Consider the following 24,223-nt stretch of genomic DNA (forward strand, 5'->3'; position numbering starts at 1 on the left):
GATTAATTGGATTTTTGTTGTTTTTGTATAACACCCTTGAATTAAGTATACTAACCATTTTAAATTGATGAATATTCACGAACAAACATGCGCTCAACAGTGTAAAGCTATGCGCTTTGTAAAATTTTAACCACTTTTATTGTTTAATTACAATTCCAAGGTCTTACTTGCATGCATTTCATTGCATGACAGTATTAGTTATAATAAAAACATTAGAAAACACCTGGGGAAAAACCCTTAAAATTGGTGATTACATTAAAAATGTATATATTTCGATTATAAATCAATAATAGTTCACCACAAGTCCTCCGATAATCGATAGTGGATTTGGTTTCCAATTCCCAACACTACGAGTCTGGAAGTATTTGACAAGGATTGTATTATCGCCCCATGTCAATTAGGTAGGGAAGCTAGAAGCTGAACAGTGAAATAGATGGTCATCATCATCTAAGTCAAACTAATGAGCATCTACTTACTCTGAGCAAGAACCTTATGGCCAAGAGTTCACTTTCAAGGGGCACCTGTCCAGACAGCTATCACAGTGCAACATCTACCATTCCATGCTAAAGTAACAGAGCTTCGACTGTCAGCATGAGGACTGTCATTTGTCTGTGCTAAAGTATGGGAGCCTAACAAGAACTGTCTTAGTACTGTGACCGTCAATCTATGCTGAAGTATAGGAGACACTACTATCTTAGTTTGAAGACTTATTAGTCTATGCTAATGTACAGGGTTAGAATTGATGCTCAGTAACCCACGCTTGTCGTTAGAGGGGACTAATGAGTGAGTGAGTGAGTTTAGTTTTACGCCGCATTCAGCAATATTACAGCTATATGGCGGCGGTCTGTATATAATCGAGTCTGGACCAGACAATCCAGTGATCAACAGCATGAGCATTGATCTGGGCAATTGGGAACCGATGACATGTGTCAAGCAAGTCAGCGAGCCTGACCACCCAATCCTGTTAGTCGCCTCTTACGACAAGCATAGTCGCCTTTTGTAGCAAGCATGGGTTGCTGAAGACCTATTCTACCCTGGATCTTCACGGGTCAGAGGGGACTAATGGGATTGGGTGGTCAGACTCACTTACTTTGTTGACTCATGTCATCGCATAGATCCCAATTACGATATGCTCATGCTGTTGATCACTGGATTGTCTCCTCCAGACTTGTTTATTTACAGACCGATGCCATATAGCTGGAATATTGCTGAGTGCGACGTAAAACTAAACTCACAGCTACTTTATCTTAGCTCAACGACTGTCATTATGCTGAACCGAAGAATGAGCTACTTTTGCCTGAAAACAACACCAGTAAAATGCAGGGCTCCAGATAAATTTTCAACATCAGGAGTACGTACTCCTTATTTTTTCAATATAGGAGTACTGGAAAAATTTAAGAGTACATTTAGAGTACTGAATTGAATATAATGTAGTATCAGTAATCTTGTGTTTCGTTTCATACATGCACCGCAACATTGCTACTCTTATCTAAACTGGTCAATAAACAATAAAGTAATACTTTTTCAGATGCATACATCTGTAAATGATTCTAAGACCGTATCTGCTACGTTTTCTAAATTATTTCCTACTGTATTGTGCATATTTTTATCCATACATACTCGGATATGGCCCTTATCTGGAGCCCTGAAAATGTCTAAGTAACAATGATCGTAGCCCTACAAGTGCTGAAGTATGGCGGATATTGAGGACTTAGAGCTACAATCAAAAACTCTTTTAAAGTATGGTATGGCGTCAGCACTATGACAGTTTCAAGTCAGTTTCAAGTCAGTTTCAAAGTAATGTATGTAGGAGGGCCTTACACTTGTCAGAGAGGTACACAAAGTATGTGATCTCGACTACTGCTTGTCTGACTTTCATTCTGTGGAAGCAGCGGTGGCTGAGTGGGTTAGATTACTGACTTTGTGTACTAGCGATTAGGTGCCTGATTCAGAGTGTGAGTTCAAATCCCGGATGGGACACAGCCTAATAAAAGCGCTAGAATCTCTACTTTACGGAGAAAGTGTAAACCTAAATATAACTTGTTAAAGTGGTTAACAGTTTGACCACCATGACAGGCTATCGAGTGACGCAGATGCACTATAGTGTTGGACATTGTCACATATTACAAACAAGATGAAATGTCTGGAGTATTTCTCACTTTCAGTTGTAAATTTTTCTCTCAAAAGAGCAAAAAGTAAAACCTACAACACAAACTGAACTTTCCTCCTGATATCTCTGGGTTTAAATGTGTTATTGATAGCTGTTATGGCCCATGTAGTGAGTGCAGGCACAGTAAACACACGAATGTGAGTTTATGGGCTGGTGCAGCTGTGACACTATCAACGGCCCGAGCTGTAACAAACTGTAGGCCTAAGGACCACAATATAATGTGATGCAGATTTATGGAAGAAAATCCCCAAAACAGGGCTGCCATAGGAAGTGTAAATGGGATACCATATCAGACACTGGGATGCCAGAGGTGTGACAGGGAGCAGGATGCCAGAAGTGAGAAGGGACTGGGATGCCAGGGGTGAGATGGGAGTGGGATGCCAGAAGTGAGAAGGGACTGGGATGCCAGAGGTGAGATGGGAGTGGGATGCCAGAGGTGAGATGGGAGAGGGATGCCAGAAGTGAGATGGGAGAGAGATGCCAGAAGTGAGATGGGAGAGGGATGCCAGAAGTGAGAAGGGACTGGGATGCCAGGGGTGAGATGGGAGAGGGATGGGATGCCAGAAGTGAGATGGGAGCGGGATGCCAGAGGTGAGATGGGTATGGGATGCCAGAGGTGAGATGGGTGTGGGATGCCAGAGGTGAGAAGGGAGTGGGATGCCAGAGGTGAGAAGGGAGTGGGATGCCAGAGGTGAGATGGGAGTGGGATGCCAGAGGTGAGATGGGTATGGGATGCCAGAGGTGAGATGGGAGAGGGATGCCAGAAGTGAGATGGGAGAGAGATGCCAGAAGTGAGAAGGGACTGGGATGCCAGGGGTGAGATGGGACTTGGATGCCAGAAGTGAGAAGGGAGTGGGATGCCAGAGGTGAGAAGAGAGTGGGATGCCAGAGGTGAGATGGGTGTGGGATGCCAGAGGTGAGAAGAGAGTGGGATGCCAGAGGTGAGAAGGGAGTGGGATGCCAGAGGTGAGATGGGAGTGGGATGCCAGAGGTGAGATGGGAGAGGGATGCCAGAAGTGAGATGGGAGAGAGATGCCAGAAGTGAGAAGGGACTGGGATGCCAGGGGTGAGATGGGACTGGGATGCCAGAAGTGAGATGGGAGTGGGATGCCAGAGGTGAGATGGGTATGGGATGCCAGAGGGTATGGGATGCCAGATTCCAGAGATGGGTAGTGGGATGCCAGAGGTGAGAAGGGAGTGGGATGCCAGAGGTGAGAAAGGGAGTGGGATGCCAGAGGTGAGAAGGGAGTGGGATGCCAGAGGTGAGAAGAAGGGAAGCGGGATGCCAGAGGTGAGGCGGAGCCGGGATGCCAGAGGTGAGGCAGGTATGGGATGCCAGAGGTGAGAGACGGGTATGGGATGCCATAAGTGAGATGGGAGTGGGATGCCAGAGGTGAGATGGGAGTGGGATGCCAGAGGTGAGATGGGAGCGGGATGCCAGAGGTGAGATGGGTATGGGATGCCAGAGGTGAGATGGGTATGGGATGCCAGAGGTGAGAAGGGAGTGGGATGCCAGAGGTGAGAAGGGAGTGGGATGCCAGAGGTGAGAAGGGAGTGGGATGCCAGAGGTGAGAAGGGAGTGGGATGCCAGAGGTGAGAAGGGAGCGGGATGCCAGAGGTGAGGCAGGGCGGGATGCCAGAGGTGAGACAGGGAGGCGGGATGCCAGAGGTGAGACAGGTATGGGATGCCAGAGGTGAGATGGGTATGGGATGCCATAAGTGAGATGGGAGTGGGATGCCAGAGGTGAGATGGGAGTGGGATGCCAGAGGTGAGATAGGAGCGGGATGCCAGAGGTGAGATGGGAGAGGGATGCCAGAAGTGAGATGGGAGCGGGGTGCCAGGGTGAGATGGGAGAGGGATGCCAGGGTGAGATGGGAGAGGGATGCCAGAGGTGAGATGGAAGAAGGGATGCCAGGGGTGAGATGGGAGAGGGATGCCAGGGGTGAGATGGGAGAGGGATGCCAGAGGTGAGAGATGGAGAGGGATGCCAGAGGTGAGATGGGAGTGGGATGCCAGAGGTGAGATGGGAGTGGGATGCCAGAGGTGAGATGGGAGTGGGATGCCAGAGGTGAGATGGGTATGGGATGCCAGAGGTGAGAAGGGAGTGGGATGCCAGAGGTGAGAAGGGAGTGGGATGCCAGAGGTGAGATGGGAGTGGGATGCCAGAGGTGAGATGGGAGCGGGATGCCAGAGGTGAGACTGGGAGTGGGATGCCAGAGGTGAGACTAGGAGTGGGATGCCAGAAGTTAGATGGGAGTGGGATGCCAGAGGTGAGACTGGGAGTGGGATGCCAGAGCTAAGAGTGGGTGTGGGATGCCAGAGGTGAGACTGGGAGTGGGATGCCAGAGCTAAGAGTGGGAGTGGGATGCCAGAGGTGAGACTGGGAGTGGGATGCCAGAGCTAAGAGTGGGAGCGGGATGCCAAAGCAGAGAGCGGGATGCCAGAGCTGAGACTGCGAGTGAGTGAGTGAGTGAGTTCCAGTCATATCAGGACTAATGAGGGAGGAATGGCCCAAGTGAATCAGGTCATCGGCCTGTCCCAATTCAGTGGAAGTGGAGCTGGCAGAACAGGGTAAATATAACTCCTTAGTGAAGGAAAGTCACTGTATGTGTGTTCCCACTACAAAGAGCTGATTCACTAAGACAATACACTATTCTATTTGTAGGAGCAACACTTGTAACACACACAGCATGGGGGAGCCATGCTGGTATCTTAAGCACTAACTTCCTATCATCAGGATTGTGTGGCATAAACAATTAAACACTTAGGCTGTCAGAAATATATCTTTCATTCTACTATAGTCACGAGAACAAAAGTGAGAACTCAAGAGTAGTTCTAGTTTTACCTAATAATAATTTAAAATGTGGCCTGTAGCTACCTGATTTGTTTGTTTATTTGTTCATTGTTTAACGCTGCTACTGGAAGAGTGAGTGAGTGAGTTTGGTTTTACGCCGCTTTGAGCAATATTCCAGCAATATCACAGCGGGGGACACCAGAAATGAGCTTCACACATTGTACCCATGTGGGGATTCGAACCTGGGTCTTCTGCGTGACGAGCCAACGCTTTAACCACTTGGCTACCTCACCGCCGCTACTGGACTGACTGACTGAGTTTGGTTTTACGCCGCTTTTAGCAATATTCCAGCAACATCACGGCGGGGGACACCAGAAATGGGCTTAACACATTGTGCCCATGTGGGGAATCGAACCCGGGTCTTCGGCGTGACGAGCCAACGCTTTAACCACTAGGCTACCCCACCGCCCCCGCTGCTACTGGAAGAACATTTGTAAGAACATACGAGTAAATAACTCATTTCTTATGGTTTTGGAATACAGATGCCAAATGCACTGAAAGTTTAAAACAGAAAGTCTGTGCCTTGAACCAGAGGCCATATAATAGATGGTCTTTGCTTGAACTAACTTAACCCTAATAAGAAAATCCAGTCTAAAACACTGTTTTCACAGCAACTATTCTGAGCCATATTTCATAACATGACCCTAAGTGTTCTCAAAATGGAGGCCTGCCAAAAGAAGATACAATGGCAACCCTGTCTTAAAGTTATGGATCACATTTTTTTCATTCTTGCCAAATTCCAAATTAAAATTCTCATGTTTTACCGTCTCCTTCTTTCATGCCTTATTCACACAACTGACCTTGACCTTCAATGCAACCAGTTTTAATGTTAAAGTAGCTTTTTCAAGAGCTACAGACAATATAAAAATGAAGAATGGAAGAATGTGTGGTAAAAATTGAGGCTGATTCCCTTAAAAGTTGAAAAATTACATTTTCAATTTTTTTTTTATTGCATCTAATTTTTTTGTGTATATTTATGGTTAACTCATCTGCATAACAAATTTCTAACAAAGATAAAACAATATTATTAGTTGTTAGCAAGATCACATCAGATAATAATAATAGTTTTATCTATCTTGTCTTGGATATCAATATTTTGCCATGTATCACTAATGCTTGACAGCACAAGTGAAATAATAATTTCCACAGTAGTGACAAATTAGCTGCCTGTGAAACTTAAGGGGTGGAAATTCTTCCTCTGAAGTCAAACATCTATCACCCATATTGTAACACTTCTGGAGATGATAGTCTAATGGCAGCCAAATGAGCTGCTTCAGAAGATATAGACATGCCAACAACATTACTCTTGTAAATCAGACCTTCAGAAGTGTCAGCTTTAAAGTCTAAACACTAGTGGAAACTGTTGGGCTTGCAATGCCTTTAAGCTTCCTGACAGCGTTATCAATAAAATGTGTGATGTTCAAGGACCTGCACTAATAGTAGATGGTCCAACAGATGAGCAATGATGGGAGATGACGATACAAACATTAAATAAAAAGACAGATCACATGACATAGATAGCTTTGTTTGTTTGGGGATATGGAACCAGAGACTGGTTGAACTGGAAGCTGGAAAGGGTAATGGTGAGGTGAGGTGAGGTGAGGTGAGGTGAGGTGAAATTGGGTTTAACGTCGTGCATGAGAATATTTCGCTCATATGATGACGTGCATGCATGTGTATGTGTATGTGCGGCTGCTTGTACTAGCCCAGACTTAAGCTGGTTTTATAGTGCTAGCCCACTGAGATAACATGCCGCAGTGAAGCAGGAATACCCCACTCAGACACATTATACTGACTCCGAGCCGACCAGTCCTTGTTGTACCCATTAATGCCGAGCGCCAGGCAGGGACCAACAAGTACCATATTTTAACGTCTTTTGGTATGACGCGGTCGGGGATCGAACCCGCGACGTTCTCTCTGGGCAGACGCTCTAACCACTACACCACAGAGGCGGTGTCTAACATGATAAAGGTGAGGTGAGGTGAAATTGGGTTTTTTCGTCGTGCTTGAGAATATTTCGCTCATATGACGACGTCCAACATGATAAAGTGAGTGAGTGAGTGAGTATGGTTTTACGCCGTTTTTAGCAATATTCCAGCAATATCACAGCGGGGGACACCAGAAATGGGCTTCACACAATGTGCCCATGTGGGGATTCGAACCCGGGTCTTCGGCGTGACGTGCCAACACTTTAACCACTAGGCTACCCCACCGACCCCAAACATGATAAAGACACTCTTGAGTGTGTAATAGTGAGTGAAAGAGTGAATCAGTGAGCATGTAATAAATTAAAACCTTAACCTAAACTGAACTATCTTCCAATCAACTCATTGCCTTTAAGCGAGTGAGTCAAGTTTTACGCCGCTTTTAGCAATATCATGGTGGGAGATACCTGAAAAGGGCTTCACACATTGTACCCATGTTGGGAATCGAACCCAGGTCTTCTGCGTGACTAGCGAACACTTTAACCACTTTGCTATCCCACCGCCCCTTTAAACGACACTCACACAGTTTATGCCATTATCAATCAGGTACATGTACTTCAAAAGGGCCTGAAAATCACACGACAGCTTCATACATACATAGTAAATACTTGTGTCCAAGCAATCTCTGATTATGAAAGGTATTCCAGAAATACCAAAACTATTAATCTCACCCCATTGGAAGCATTTGACAAGAAGTATCAGCGGCACCTCTGAAGACATGATAACTCTGGCACATCCATCACTATATGTCAGTGCATCTCAGTGCTTCACTCCAGGGGAAGACTGTGCTGATTGGTTGGGGAACAAGCACCTGCACATAGATCATGTGTAAGTATCACACTGGTCAAACACACCCCTGGTTTATGAACAGGAGCTGTGATGTATCTGACTGGCACATTGAGATAGACTGGAATACATGTTTCATTGCCACTTAAATGTCTATAATAGTCTTAACCATGATGGTTGATGTTGGAGTTTAGTACCAGTTTATGTTGATTTTCCGGGTTAGAATCACATTGCCTCTCTGACCTACTATTTATGATATTTTGATCATAAATGTCTATATGAGTCATTTTCACAAGAGTGTAACTTTGAAAATATGAAAACAGAAAAAATAATTGTGGGGTAATGATGATTTATTAATTGATTTTGTAAAAGTATCAAGTGAAGTTGATGAATTCACAAAAATGCAAGCTTAACCTTTATTAGATATTTTTTTAAAGATTGTTTTTCATGGTAATTACATGAAAATTGTCCTTACTGTTACCACCATTAAAAGCTAATAAAAATGGTTCTAATTAAAATTCATATCTATATTTTTGGGCAAAGATAAGAAAGTCTTGTTTCAGTGGCATTTTTAGAAGTCGAGATGTACAATATAGAACAAGTTTTTATGGATAACAACTTCACGAAATAAAGAAGTTGTTATCCATAAAAACTTGTTCTATATGATAAGAAAGTCGTTATATTTTATAATAAATTGAAAAAAAGTAAAAGTGATTGGTTAAAAATAATTTTTTTTAGAATTTGCTTTGGTGGAAAAACGAGAATGCTGCCAGCTAAGTTACCTATTATGTTGTATGAACTATATGTTCCATGCTCCATTACCTTTGAGAGTCACAAGTCATATGTAGGTGATTTCAAAATATTTCACATGTGTTTGTAAAATCTGCAAAATAAATCTGAACAATAGGTATGGATATTGACGGCAACAGTAAGGACGACAATGGTAACAATTGCCATCGCACGGCGCGTAAAAACGAACAACGTTGCATGAAAAAGACGTCTTGCGGGACGTCGCTTTGTAAAATATTTTTTTTCTTATTTATCGCTACAAAAATCATGGGAGACATCTCACTATATCGAGGGGTTAGTGCCAGAACACAGGATGGCCTAAAACTCTGGTCGGGCCGGGCCAAAACAGGCCAACTATATTGTTGGCTAATAAATCCAGTATCGTAAACTATGCCTACAATTAATAAATGGAACAAACATTCATGATGCTAATGATCAACCAGAAGCCACAAATGCGCACAATAATCACTTTATTACGAGTAAATCGCTTAAAACGCAGGAAGACGAGCGGCCTCTGAACGTGGCTGACCAAGGTTACATCTAAAAGAAGAATCGTAAATCGAAACAGGATTTAAAACACATAAATACTTCAGTCAATCCCGATAAACATTTCTGTCAACCCGAAAATGTTTTTACATCTATATCCAATTAAATACCACCCTAGAAGGTCACTGTTCATTGTATGTAAAACATGCTCATCTGCAATGAAACGATCTCTTCCCCACACACTCAACACAATCTCCGCCACTATTGTTCGGTCTGGCATGGCCCTGGCCATCAAAAACAGCTAAAACCTCAAACATGTACCTTGAATTGTATTTTAATTCACACATTAGTATTATATCTACCTAAATATGACTTTGTGATGTTGCAAAATGCCACATGTAAAGATAACTGGTCCGTTAAAGTAAAGTCCTTGTCTCTCTCCATTCCCAACATAGCCTCAATCAAAAGTGTTTAGTCTCTGTTGGGCCCTACTTGGCTCGGGCTGTCAAAAGCAACTCAAACCTCACACATGTATCATGAAATGTATCCAGATTCATTGATTAGCATTATATCTACCTACATATCACTGTATAAAGTTCCAAAACGTAGTATTTGGGGCAAACACGCTGCTCAAAGTGAAGCCCTCTTTTCTATATTCTCAACACAGTTGCTATATCACAAGCTTTCGGTCCAGCTTGGTCTGGGCTCTCAAAAGCACCTCACCTCAACCACACTTCACATATGTATCTGAATTTTAATTTAATCCATAGATGAGCATCATGTCTACCTAAACGCCACATTGTGATGTTATAAAATGCCACATGTAAACACCATATCACAGTATTAATATTAATTCCTTCTTGTTGGCATTTATTCGAAAGAACAGCAGGTACCAATTTTATTGCAAAGTATACGGTAAATGAAGGTTCTGCATTAAACTGACTGACTGAGTTTAGTTTTACGCCGCTTTTAGCAATATTCCAGCAATATCACGGCGGGGGAAACCAGAAAATGGGCTTAACACATTGTGCCCATGTGGGGAATCGAACCCGGGTCTTCGGCGTGACGAGCCAACGCTTTAACCACTAGGCTACCCCACCGCCCCGTTCTGCATTAAACCGACGCCAAGACCTTCTGGTACATTGTTAATGAACGTATTGAATGAATGCAAACTTCAACAATAACTAAAAACGGTTCGAGAGCACATATAATCATTCCCAACAGTTGCTGCTCACTACACCCGGCGAGATACAAACAGAAAGTTTTTGGGATCGACATTAAATATAAAAAAAATGTACGAACTGTACAAAGACAAATGCACCAGTGATGCTACCAAAGCAGTGTCATCATCACTTTACATGAAGGTGTTCACCGATTCTCAATAAAACAATTTCTAAGCACGACGTCGATTTTATATTTTTGTTGTAGATCATTCTTGTGTATTTTTGCACGACGTCGTAGGCAATGTCGTTGTCAACGTCTTTTTTATGCGACGTTCGGTTTTTATGCGCCACGTTGATGGCAATTATATTACACCATAAATAAGTGATACTCTTATTGACATCTATGACATTTAAAAAGATATGCGGTTCTGGAAATATCTTTTTACTTCTATCCCTTCACAACTTACATAATCTTGTAACTTAAACGTTTCTAAGGACTATTATAAGATAAATTTGTTTCAGTGAACCCTTCAATTTTACATTATGCCTAACACTATACTGTTAGCAAAACACAAGTTTTGGTGAAAATTTGGATTAAAGTTGAAATTTTCCAGCAATGACTAAAGGTTCCAATAATTTTTACAATGAAAAAACATGGATACAGAATTACAAATATTATCAGTAATTTAAATATAAATATTTATTGATTTTGAATAATTTTGTCCACACTGTTACTTTTTTGTGTCAATACTGTGACCAAACATTAAGTTTCAATTGAACATTTCGATTAAAGTTGATATTTTCCAGCAATGATTAAAGCTTCCAATATTTTTTACCAAACAAAAAGCATGAATAAAGAATAAAAAATATTATCACCATTTAAAAAATATATTATTTTGAATAAATTTGTCCATGCTGATACTTTTTTAGTTCCATATTGTTAAAGAAAATAACAACATTGATGAACATGTAATTTAAACGTTTACGTAAAGGGTCATACATAGCTTTAAATATACTGGACAAAAATAGCTGGGGATATATGTAAATTTTGAAATTATGAATAATGGTCTATTTATTCATTGACACACTGATAAAATATCAATCATAAAAATACCAATATCCCTAACTTATTTTGTCCAGTATATAAATAATAGCAATTATTGTCAGTTTCAATCTTATTTTTGTAGAAATTTGTCACTACTGTTACTGAATTTGTCCATACTGTTACCAAGTGTTAATAAATCAACAGTAAACTCTTTGAGAATAATGTTTTTTATTGACAATAAAAAATATTTCAAATGTTTATTCTGAGTAATATCAGTGAAGGATTTCGAAACACAATGACAAATATGTCTTTAAGATCCTTTTTAGAAAAATACAAATGTTCATATTGTTACTGAAGTTGTCCTTACTGTTACTGGTTTATATGGTAACAGTAAGGACAATTCTTAAGAAATTATTCAATATTTAATGAATGCTCCCTTCAGATCCCTAAAAGCACTTGTTGATAGGGACTAATAAACAAGTCAAATTACATGCAAATTGATTTTTTTTACAAACTTATTGTCTATACCTAAACACAAAGTAACAGTATGCACATACTTGTGTGACTTGATTTAGTACAATCAACTTTTCACTTACTTGAGATCAAAATATGGCTAAATGTTCAGAGGACCCAAAACATGCTGTATGCCATTTCTGACATTTCTAGCAGGGGTTGCAGAAGGTACTTTTACCATTTCCATTGCTGCTTGGAACATTGTATAGCTTTGGCTGTTCATAGTCTTAGTATTTTCTATTTTCTGTATAGGTAGGTTTGCAGTTAAACATGATGACCTCAGTCTATTCATAAAATCCATAACCCAAAGATACTCATTTGAATGAATTCGTGGTGTCTCTTTCATTGACTTATTTCTGAAGATACAGAAGATTTTATTGTCTCTTCTTTCACTAAACATGGAAAACATCATCCAAGTCAATCATGGTAAATACTTGGGGGAAAAAGAGTATTTTGAAAACAAACCATTATGTAACATTATTTAAACATTTTGCAACATCTAGCACAATATCGCAGGTTACCTTGTAAGGCAGCATCTTGATTGATACATGCCAATAAAGTGTTAGCTTTCAACAACAGGTGTAAGGTCCTTGCTAAGGGTCTTGCTAAGCCAGGAGGTAGAGGAAGCAGACGACTAAATTGTAAACAAAGGGAGATAATCAGTAAAAACAAGTTCCTCTTTGTTACTAACATGAAGCATCATGGATGGCAGGAAGCAATGGATACTGACTGACTGAGTTTAGTTTTACGCCGCTTTTAGCAATATTCCAGCAATATCACGGCGGGGAACACCAGAAATGGGCTTAACACATTGTGCCCATGTGGGGAATCGAACCCGGGTCTTCGGCGTGACGAGCCAACGCTTGAACCACTAGACTACCCCACCGCCCCAAGCAATGGATAAGCTGTGATTTGCGCTCACAACGTCGAGCAGTTTTGGAACTTAATTTGCCACGGAGTGTATATCATATATTCTCTGAACTATCAACAGCTGATCAATAGGAACCACAAGCAGCCACATTTGGACCAATCGACTGGGGAACTCTTCACTAGACTTCAGGCACACACACTCGTATTGAGACCATAGCTCTGTTGAGACTATATATAATAATATATTACATTAAATTATGTAAGAACAGAAAATAACAAACCTGAAGAGCTGTTTTTTTCGGGATTTCATACACAAAATTTGATACTGCGATTACTGGGTCTGTCCGGTATCATCAGAGACCATATGGTCTCTGTTATCATCGATGCCTGTGTTGTCGGAGATATCCGGACCCGGGGAAGTCCAAGTTGACATATATATATTGTCTTACACCGTCACGAAGCTCGATTGGCCATGGTCCAGATACGCTGTCGTCAGTACCACTCAAAATGTCCAGTTCCAGAAACAACCACCTTTCTTTTTATCCATTATAAATGATTTTCCACAGGCTGAAACTGAAGACTGTACACAGCTACTGGGTTACCTAACTCCGTGCACGAGACTAGTGATGTTGCACGTGCAGCACGAGCAGTGACCGCGCAATACTACTACCAGCACAACTATCGTCAATCTGTCTGAAATCCCACCGACTTTAAGATGACGCCACTCGTATTTTTTATGTTTCCGTTCCCAAAACTAAAGCAGTAACAGAGGGCGGCGGAAAATAAAATAATCGATAATGGAAAGATTTCCGCCCGTATCCCCCCTTAAATTTCCTTCTAGTCAAATCATATCACCTGAATAGATATTCCTCATCAGATAACAATGAGTTTAAACATGTTTCTTGAATTGTATCTGAACATACTTAAAGAAATGTAGCAGGACTGCGTCTGTCACACACAGACAACAGACGCTACTTTTTGTTCTTCAATGGCCGATGATTTATTAGAGATGTGGGGTAGTGAAAACAACAACCCTGAAACAATCATGTTACAATATAATACATGCAGCAATATATACATATCCTAAACACAGATCTAGTCTGTCGTACGGACCCTGAAGCAAAATATATCCAAGAAAGCCCACACAAGTCTAGAAAATGTGGCAAGTCTAGATTTCCTCAGCTTCAGGCTGAAAATGAAGAAAGTCTCAGGGCTCCTTTTCATTATATTTTATATTTTTTTACTATGAACTTTCTTCAGTAAAATATGTTCATTTCAAAGACTAGTTGTTAGTCTAACACAGATCCTAAACACAGATATACACATAATAGTTGCTTCAGTAAACAATAACTGCGTACAAAAATGTTTCCCATTTGAGATACATGATATATAAACAATATATAAACCTACCAGGTGTGTGGGCCTAGGTTTATTTCACACCTGGGGACGCTGCTGTGTCTGTAAATGTCCGTCTGTAGAGAAAATATTATTATGTACAGACATGCTAATAATGAACATATACAAAAGCATTCTCAGCAATAATGCAGTAATCAAACACAAATGTGGCTGTACTGACTGACTGAGTTTGGTTTTACGCCGCTTTTAGCAATATTCCAGCAACATCACGGTGGGGGATACAAGAAATGGGCTTCGCACATTGTACCGATGTGGGGATTCGAACCCGGGTCTTCGGCGTGACGAGCCAACGCTTTAACCACTAGGCTACCCCACCACCAAATGTGGTTGTAGCTGAGCAAGATAGAAAACAATGAAAATAAGACCTCATTCATTCATTCGTGCTTATTTTCATTCACCCATTTATGATTACAAAGCTATACTTGTGTTCATCCATTCATCACATGCTCACGTGGTTAACCTTGCCTTTTATTAATCATGTTACTAATATGTCATTTGAATATAATGAACATTATAATGCATGTAGAGTATTTATCACCAAATTCACAGTACTAATTTCAGATTAACACACACTGATACAACTACAAGTTATATCTACAAATGATATACATGAACAATAAATAAATAAAATATCCAAATTATCTCTGAATGCGATCCCAAGATCTGTTAAGAAAATCCACATGGAATGTTGCTCATGTGACGACTGAATGTGGAGTGACCACAAACCTTGTAATGGTAAAAGTGTAAAGCTTAACTGATTGCCCAAGCTGGCTATAAAGACAAAAGGACCTAAGTGGGGAAGGGCTTATGTTATTGTGTTGTGTGGCGAACATGCGGTGAGTGATAGTTAGTTAAGGCAACCTAAGTATCATGATAAAATAGAATGACTAAAGCTGAGCAATGAAATTTAAAGCATTTATTTACATGAATTCTAATCAATATGCAACATGTTAAAAATATCCAACATCTGCAAGCGCCACTGAAAGACATTGTTAAAGAGTGGGGTGGGGTAGTTGGTTTACGGGCGGAAGTCATCATACCAGCTTCTAGTTGCCATAACACCCCCAATTTAAAATTTAACAAATATAATGGAAAAAGCACCAGTTCAGCACTTGCTACCTATGCAATGTTTCACATCAGTTTTGAAAGCTCCAGAGCTAAGCTCCGGAAACATACCCGAAGTGATCACGTGCTCATGTGTCCGACCTGCCGACATGGAATAGCAAAAGCAAACATATAGCAATTTGTCTTCCGGTCTCTACCTCCCTATATGGCTGAAATATTGCCGAGGTGAGGTTAGACTTTAACTCACTTACTCACTCAATCTCTGTCTCATTATTATGTAAGTCCGCTTGCCTGCAGTTCAGCTTTGACCAAGCAGTTGGTCAGATTCCACCTTTCACACAAGTCGACTGTCCCATATTATTGGCGAAATCCTCTTAGAGTGAGTGAGGGAGTTTAGTTTTACGCCACACTCAGTAATATTCCAGCTATTCAAGTCTGGTCCAGACAATCCAGTGATCCAGTGATCAACAACATGAGCATCGATCTGCGCAATTGGGAACCGATGACATGTGTGAATCAAGTCAGCGAGCCTGACCACCCGATCCCGTTAGTCACCTCTTACGACAAACATGGGTTACTGAAGATCAATATTCTAACCCGGACCTTCAAAATCCCCTTTGAAACTAACACGAGAGCAGTTTACCATAAACTTCTGGGTATTGTAATAGGCGTGGTTTTCAGTAAACTACCTTTGCCCAGTGACAGCATGTTCCAACATACTACGTTAGCTATTACAGCATCAACCCAAATACACCCCATAATCAAACAACTCATAGATACCAACATAAGCCCTAAACTTCATGCGCTTGCTCGCAAGATCTCACTTCTAAACCCAATATAGCCACCCATAACAACCTCATAACTGGACACAAAAATAAAGCTAAAACAAAACACCAATCCATCGGGTATCATCACTCCTAAACTAACAATTCTTAAAATAAACACAAATCTGTCCTCCGAAAAAAACCCACACCGACAAACCCCAACATCGCCAAAACACTACAGCAGCTTATATACATGAACACTGGCCAAGTTGGCGCCATATTTACACATATGGATCCCTGACATGCCGACCAAGCAGCCAAAGCGGCACCTAAATTCCCAGAAGTTAACATACCATTATTATAAACATTAATTAAGGAACGTCCCTTTCGGTTGCCATATCTTCATTATATACTGAATGGCCTGGCGGGCTCTTGTTCGATCCGCCCGGAGACGTTAAAGTATGGTACTTGTTGGTCCCTGCCTGACGCTCGGCATTAATGGGTACAACAAGGACTGGTCGGCTCGGAGTCAGTATAATGTGTCTGAGTAGGGTATTCATGCTTCACTGCGGCATGGTATCTTAGTGGGCTAGCACTATAAAACCAGCTTCAGTCTGGGCTACTACAAGCAGCCGCACATACACATACACACGCATGCACGTCGTCATATGAGTGAAATATTCTCAAGTACGACGTAAAACCCAATTTCACCTCACCTCACCTCTTGTTCGAAGTAAGCAGTATGTCGGAAGGCGCACGTAAAATCTCCAAATCATCACCATCAAATATATTCGTATACCCTGGGGACCAAGTGGCGGATGATTTCTGTATAAAGTTAGCTGGGTTTGGGCTCATATTTATGTATATGTGAATGGGTGAGTTAAAATTTAACGTCACCTCGACAATATTTCAGCCATAGAGTGACGAGAATGGTTTTACATACACAATAAATACAATTTGCTAAATAACCAGTCGTCAAAGGACTGTAAAATAACTGTAGTATCACAGATGGTGTCTAAAACTAGCTATTAAATGTCAAAATATTTTATTTACGAAGACAATACAAAATAAAAATGGGCTATAGGTCGCCAACAACTGAAAGTAGATCACCATACTAGGGACCATGGTACTTACAGTGCCTTTGCTACCTGCGTGGACTTATGTATATGTAGATACATGTAGCTGTATAGGAAATAGATGAATGAAGGTAATTAATGCACTGATAAAATATATTTCTCAGTAAACAAACAAATAAACGTGCAAATTAGTGTGATATATAAACCAGTCGTTCATAATTAGTATACAAGTATATTGATATATTTAGATATTCTACCAACTATGATGCTAGTATAATTTTCTTTTCAATTCATGAAATCATGTCATCAATTCAAAACTAAATCTATAACCAAAGCAACTGTCAATCACTAGTTAAATATACACAAAGAGCTTAATTAAGCATCCCCTGTATTTTTGCAAAGATAGGTTTTCAAGACGTACATAAAATTTCTCGTGGTGACCACGATGTAAAAACGAGTTTTTCGGACCCGTACGGTCCTTCGACTCATACAAAACGACAATATGATGGAATCCATGTTGATTTTATGATGATAATTGCTCATTTTAAAAAAGCATTGATTTTCATACAAAACCATGTCTGTACAAGTATGGCCCTGGAATGTTTAATGTCGAATTTATTTGTGAATGAGAACATTTAAAGTGTCATATTGCATGTCTTACACGATGCAAGGTCAATACCGAGTGTAACCTCCATGTGACTGTGTGACAGCCAGCACTCTCCTCCTCATACCCCTGTCAGCCTCCTGATCCTCCGAAGGGCCAGTCTACGCCATTCCTCTTGTAAAGCAGCTCCAATTGGGCCAGGATCTGTACAGGAGGATCCCTATGTTGTACACGACGACCAATCATGCCCAGATATGCTACAAAGGGCATATTCAATCTGCACTCTTGGATCATCTGCAGAAGGTGTTCAAGGTCAAATGTTTCTCTGTCTGAGCAGTTAAGCTTAATTTGATGGTTCTGTATAGCTGAGTCATTGCTGGGATTTTATTGCCACAAACCAGTCGCCAGGGCAACCAGACCGACAGTTCTCCATTCCGCTATGGTTTTCCTTGCGCATGGAGCGTACATTCAGCCAACCAAGGGCATCAGACGTACAAGGAAATGTTTGTTTCTTCCTACTGGGTAGTTTAATCCGCATACTTCAATATGCTTTTGAGCTTATGATGAATCTCGGCAGTGTTCGAAATAGCTACTGGCCCGCAAGCCAAATGCTAGTTGATTGTGAATCGGGCCAGTAATATATTGTTAAAGCTATCCCGACTGGCTAGCTGAAAATCTCAGATGATTTGTTCTTTATCTAATGCACACGGATGTGATGAAATCAAGTAATAAGAGTCTTGTGATATTTGTTATCTCTTGTCACACATAGGTCGCTAAATAAAACTGTTAGTAGCGTTGCGCAAAGATGTTTAAAACCATTACAATAAAAATGTATCTTGTAACGTCTTCAATTACCAAACATCACACCAATTCTGACAGATGTGCATTTTGATATTTTGCTGGGCCAGTGAAGTATGATGTGGGCTAGCAAAATTTTTACTTAACAAGCCCTCTTGGCCAGTGACTTTTCAAAATTAATTCATACACTGAATCTCGGGGACAGATATTACAAATTTAGAAAAACAGATGGATCCGCTTATTTTCGAATTCCAGCGGGTCGTTCTGGGTAGGGACAGTTTCCCATCCTCCGTCCTTCTGTCCCCCTGACAGCCCTCCCTGGGGCCAGGTAGACCCTGTATAAGTGCCCTGTTTTATGGGAGGTGTGACTGTTGTGGCATGTCTTGACGTTCTCTGTCTGATTGTACAGACTCCACATTGAAATAACTCTGACATTTTGTGAGTATGTAATTCGGTACACATGACAGTTCGCTTTATGACAAATGTTGTTATTGACATTATATAAACAAATATCAACCAATTTCTTTTACAACATCCCTGACTATTTAGATAACACTTTCTCAGTGAAGAACAGATGCAAGTACTTTGTTTGGTTTGTTCCAGACAGACAGACAGACAGATATTTTATTTAAGTCTCACCTCATGTAAAAGTACAGGTATATACACACATATACATAAAATGAGCCACCCTCTAAGGGTTATGAGAGACTATTACATAGAAGTGACATATATGATAAAAGTAACAATATGAAATTAGCCGTATAAAAGATGTTTTCTTCTTTGAAGTATATAAAAGCAGGTTTTGGCTGTAAAATAAACATGTTCTTTAAATAGTAAAATCATTTTTTCATTATCACATAAATCTAGGAAGTTGGGAGAACTGAAACACATATGGCCATATAAACTTTCACGTAGGTCATCGTACAGCGGACATTCAAACAGTACGTGGCGTTCATCCACAATCTTATCACTACATTAAAAAAACACACCCTTTCATTTACATTCATCTTTGAATATTCCATGTGGATTCGAAACTACCCTGTTTCTGTGTACACTGGAAATCCTGCAGCGTGTGCCAAGTTATATTTATCAGAGGCACGCAAAGTACGTGATATAGACTATCAGTTGTCCGACCTTCTAGAGCGCTGGCTGAGTGGGTTAGATCACAGACTTTGTGTGTTGGTCTTTAGGTGCCCGACTCTGATTACCTCAGTAAAATACCACTGACGCGGTACCATTGCTCACATTTACTGGTCACTACATTCCCTTGACCCCAGTGTGGTTTAGTTGGTCAGTGAGTTTGGTTTCACACCGTAAAACTCCGTTGTGATGCAAGCATTGGATACTTGTCACTTTGATGAAACCCACAAGCAAGGCTATGATATATCAACAAACACAGATATATGGTCATGGCGAACCGGGATTCGAACCTACGACCATAGTTGACTGGTCCGCCATTGGACACATATTTCAACAGACAACTGGACCACCTGCGCCCACCTATCTTGCCTACTTACTTGCATTGTATCCAAATTCATTGTAACTGATTTATTTCGTTTATCGACGACAACCAATACATCGGCAGACCGAATATCCCCTTGAAGACCCGGGTCAGAGTCTTGAGTAATCACGGCTCGCCAACATGGTTCACGCATAGATGTGAGTCTGGCGTTAAACAATGAACCAACAAACACATAGAAATGATTCATTGTTATACACTTTGAGCAATCAGCATCAATGGTTAAACAATGATATCATATTTTTTGACGCAACAGCATCCAGTCCACATCGAATGTACCTCACTGGTTTCAAAGTTACAACCAGTTCATATCTTCAAGCTCCTGTGTCTCCTGTGTCTCGGAGAACCTACACCATAAACAAAATGTAAAGTCAGGCCTCGTTAATCCGAACACTTCCGTTTTTTCATCAAAAACGTTCGGATAGTGAAACGGACGGACTACTGAAACGAACCATTATGGACGCCACTACAGTAGAGTTACTTCCCTTTGACATACCGAGACAAGAACATAAGACTGACTGACTGAGTTTGGTTTTACGCCACTTTTAGCAATATTCCAGCTTCACACATTGTATCCATGTGGGGATTCGAACCCGGGTCTTCGGCGTGACGAGCCAACGCTTTAACCACTAGGCTACCCCACCGCCCCAAGAACATAAGAACGTATACATGTATCAAATGACTCTATTACAGTTTGTATACATAACAAGTCGAATATTAATATAACAATCAATCAATCAATCAAGGCATATAATAATGTCTGGATACAGTATACGTGTAACAATCAAAACACAGAAACTCACTCGGGTTGAAAGAAATTGCCAATGACAGTCTGCTTGGAGAGTGGCTTGAAAGATGCACACATGCTGACCATTGTCTCTAAGTTCTTGGCATCTCCAACACACTCGACATAATTGATCATACAGTCCATATAAGCTCTCATTTAGCTGACAGTAGGGGGAGGTGTAGGTTCTGGCTCATCGTCAGATTCGTCTGGGTCGCCGTTGTCGGCGCTTGTGACCATCGAAACAACATCATCTGATTCCAGCGATGGGCTGATTACATTATAAACATACAGGATTTACTACAACTAGAAAAGGGTTTTTGGTCAACAGATAATTGCACAATGTTAAAGACACACATTGGACATTATAACAAAATGCTTCATATAAGTTTAAAAGATTACATACGAGAAAGGAATGGAAAAGTTATCATCGTATAATTTTATCGTAACATCAAAACTGCTTTGGGTTACGAAATATACTTGGATATTTTGCATCGGGACTTACAGAATAACTCTCTATGCTCAGAATACCTGTTCACAAAAATAGGCAGTTATGCTAATGTCAGTATTGACTGTGGATACTACGAGCTATCAGACTCTCTGAAATTGATTTTATCAATATTGAGTTCCAATACCTATACATATATCCAAATTAAAGTAATACAGGTAAATATTTTACTGAATATGACTGACACAAACAATGAGAAGATAAATTTATAATAAAGTGAAACAGTTGCTAAAATGTAATGATAAAATTAGTAGTATTACCATAATCATCGCTAAATATATCAAATCCTCCTTCAAAGCAATCTAAAGCCCCATTTGCCTTAATCCCGTCAGTTTTGAACCAAGTCGATATGAACCCCTGGTAGTCCGAACTCCTTTAGTTATAACCCCTGTCGATCCGAACCCCATCAGTCTGACTCCCTGGGAGGCCCTCCTCCTGAAGGGTCTGCGTATGTAGTAAAAGTGAAATAAATCTAACCTTTTGTAGCAACTCATGTCCATTATATATCACAAGTGGATTCCGGAGAGAATAAAATTAATTTCAACAGAAGTAAAATACAAATATCTGATAAATTATTATTGATTAAACAGTCAAAAAATATTCAGCTGTATAGTCTACACCTCTATTAGATATACCATTGTCATGCGAATATTGTATAGTGAAATAAAGTACAAGGCACAGTCGTAAGGCAAACAGGCGACTTGAATATTACGCTGGCCACACACATGCCAGTTATGGATAGCATATTTCTATATGTGGTCTTAAACAACGATCGCCCGAGTATTTAGAACATATTTGTTGTTATACGTGGATTAGCGTTTATACAGTCCTGTGAAAATGTATAGCGTCTAGGCACCGTTCATAATCCATGGCCAGGAGGGTGATGATGATTGTTATGCAGACATATTTTATGTACCAAACTGCTGACACTTCCCCTTAGTACTTGTGTACAAACTTGATGACCCCTAGCTCCCCAAAACAAAATGGGTGACCCCCCTTAAAATCATCAGATCAACCCCTCACCCCCCTCTAGCCATAAATTATGGACGGTCCCTTAGAGTCAATGTACAACTGAAGAGGTGTAGCGTAGATAAGCTAGTGAAAAGGCGGATATAAAATTGATTCTGTGGTTAGAGGTCAGTGACAAAGGGAAACAAACGCTGCAGTAAGTGTACGACAGGTGAAAGATGATATAACTGATCGTTGAATGCACCCATCCTCTTTCACCACTTCACACACAAACACTTCACTCGTGATGTCTCTTAAATGGCATTGACATATGAATATTGTAAGGATCCAACGAAAGATTTCAGTTTGGTTATACAGGAATATACATGGAACTACAGGAAAGGAAAACTACATGCACGCATCCTCTTTCACCACTTCACACACAAACACTTCACTCTTGATGTCTTCTGAATTTTACCAAAAAACATCGTAAGTATCCAATACACAGTGACCGCAGTTTGAATATTCAACATGTGAAAAACACATTGTAACTATTCAATACACACGTTATGACAAAATGTTCCTTATTTAATTTCCCTTTACACTTCAATTACTAAAGTTGCCGATAATTAAGGCAATCAAACCGTTCGTGTCAGATCCTATTTATACATTTCTATATTTCTGAGCTCCTGCATGAAATCATCACCCCTTGTGCATCTATGTCTATTTGATATATCCGCTCCTACATGTTCAAACTAAAATATGTATACTGAGTTTTGCTTTACCACACTGATCTAACGTGTCTTTTCCCAATTCAGTACAAACTTCAATCTGCAGATTGTACAGTTCCACGCTGAAAACAACGTACGTTTAGCTCGTGCTTAAATTTCATTCTATTTTTTCTCTCCAAAATCAAAGTATAACTTACCTGCAGCAGCACGTGTGGTTGATGGGTCAGCTGGGAAATGGTAGCCTCAATTAAAAATGTCGGAGTAAAACCCATACACAGCGAATCTGTTGGTGGAGCGGACAAAGTGATCGTGGTGTAAACAGGTTTTTCCCGCTTTGTAATCACTGCCAGGGATGTCCACCCAGTGCACTGTAGCAGGAGTCATGCCACTCCTATCTACTTCAATATCTGTTACGTGGTGTTTAGTCAGTATGTTTACACACCATGTATAATAAACCTGTGCATTGTTGATGAAATACTTAACTGGAGTTACAACAACAAATCCATGATTATTTATGTTTGAGGGTTTTCTGCACAGGGTTGCAATGGCAGGTCTTGTGGTATTAAAATACAGTGTCTCGTTATACACGAGGTTTCGGCGATACACACGGTTGTCATCAAGAGTGAATGTAGATCCATTGTTCAGCCTAATTTCAGTGTCGCTCTGATCACTAACAACGTGTAGCTGGTATGTAGAGTCACTTTCAGACGGATAGTCATGTGTAGACAGAACATACTCTGTACCATGATGTCGTACAGGTAATAGTTGTGCAAAGGCTTGAGCATAATCTCCTTCCATTCCCCTACTGAACACAGCTACAGCACGAGTTGTGTTGACGACAGTTCCAGTCAGGTCATAGGCGCTCTTCAACGTGAATCGTGTCTCCGTCGTTGTATGTCATGTTGTCATAGGTGACGTTCCCGCCCAGCATCAGCGTTATGTCCACATCCGTCTTCTGGTTGTAGTTAGCAATCACTAACAACACGTGGTCCACGGATCCCAGACAGGTGGACACTACATACCTGGAACCTAGGGCCGAGATCGGGAGGGGAGAAAAGAGGCTATCTCTAGTTGTTGTAAGGATGCTACTTGAATCCTAAATCGTCCATTTTGAATTTATAATGAGGTCCATGGTTTGTGAGTCTATGTTTAGATGATGCGTCTTTGTCTCAGGTCTATAGTGAGATCTATGGTGTGAACATCTGGTGTTTCTATTTTTAGAATAATAAAAGGTCCCTCGAACAGCCCTCCATATCATTCTGACTTCAGTCGCCAGAGACAACGTACGGATCTTATGCTCTTGACTCTACTGGTTCTGATAGCTGTTTACCTCGAAGATGGAAGCCGT

General features: G+C 40.7%; 1 protein-coding gene and 1 long non-coding RNA gene across 2 annotated transcripts; both read right to left on the reverse strand.

Annotated features, from left to right (window-relative positions):
• Positions 1–1,287: 1,287 nt before the first annotated feature.
• LOC124286865 (vegetative cell wall protein gp1-like) lies at positions 1,288–7,686 on the reverse strand. The gene is made up of 3 exons (XM_046723310.1): positions 7,682–7,686; positions 2,456–4,447; positions 1,288–1,297 (listed from the first exon to the last, which is right to left on the reverse strand). The coding sequence occupies exons 1-3, from the start codon at positions 7,684–7,686 to the stop codon at positions 1,288–1,290; spliced, it is 2,007 nt and encodes a 668-aa protein (XP_046579266.1).
• Positions 7,687–19,324: 11,638 nt separating this feature from the next.
• Positions 19,325–23,721, reverse strand: LOC124286881. Its single transcript, XR_006901141.1, has 3 exons — positions 23,073–23,721; positions 20,708–20,959; positions 19,325–20,251 (listed from the first exon to the last, which is right to left on the reverse strand). It is a non-coding gene; the product is annotated as an uncharacterized LOC124286881 (long non-coding RNA).
• Positions 23,722–24,223: the final 502 nt, after the last annotated feature.

Source organism: Haliotis rubra, unplaced genomic scaffold (assembly GCF_003918875.1).
Source record: "Haliotis rubra isolate DU_JTF1 unplaced genomic scaffold, ASM391887v1 Scf394, whole genome shotgun sequence".
Lineage (NCBI taxonomy): Eukaryota > Metazoa > Mollusca > Gastropoda > Lepetellida > Haliotidae > Haliotis > Haliotis rubra.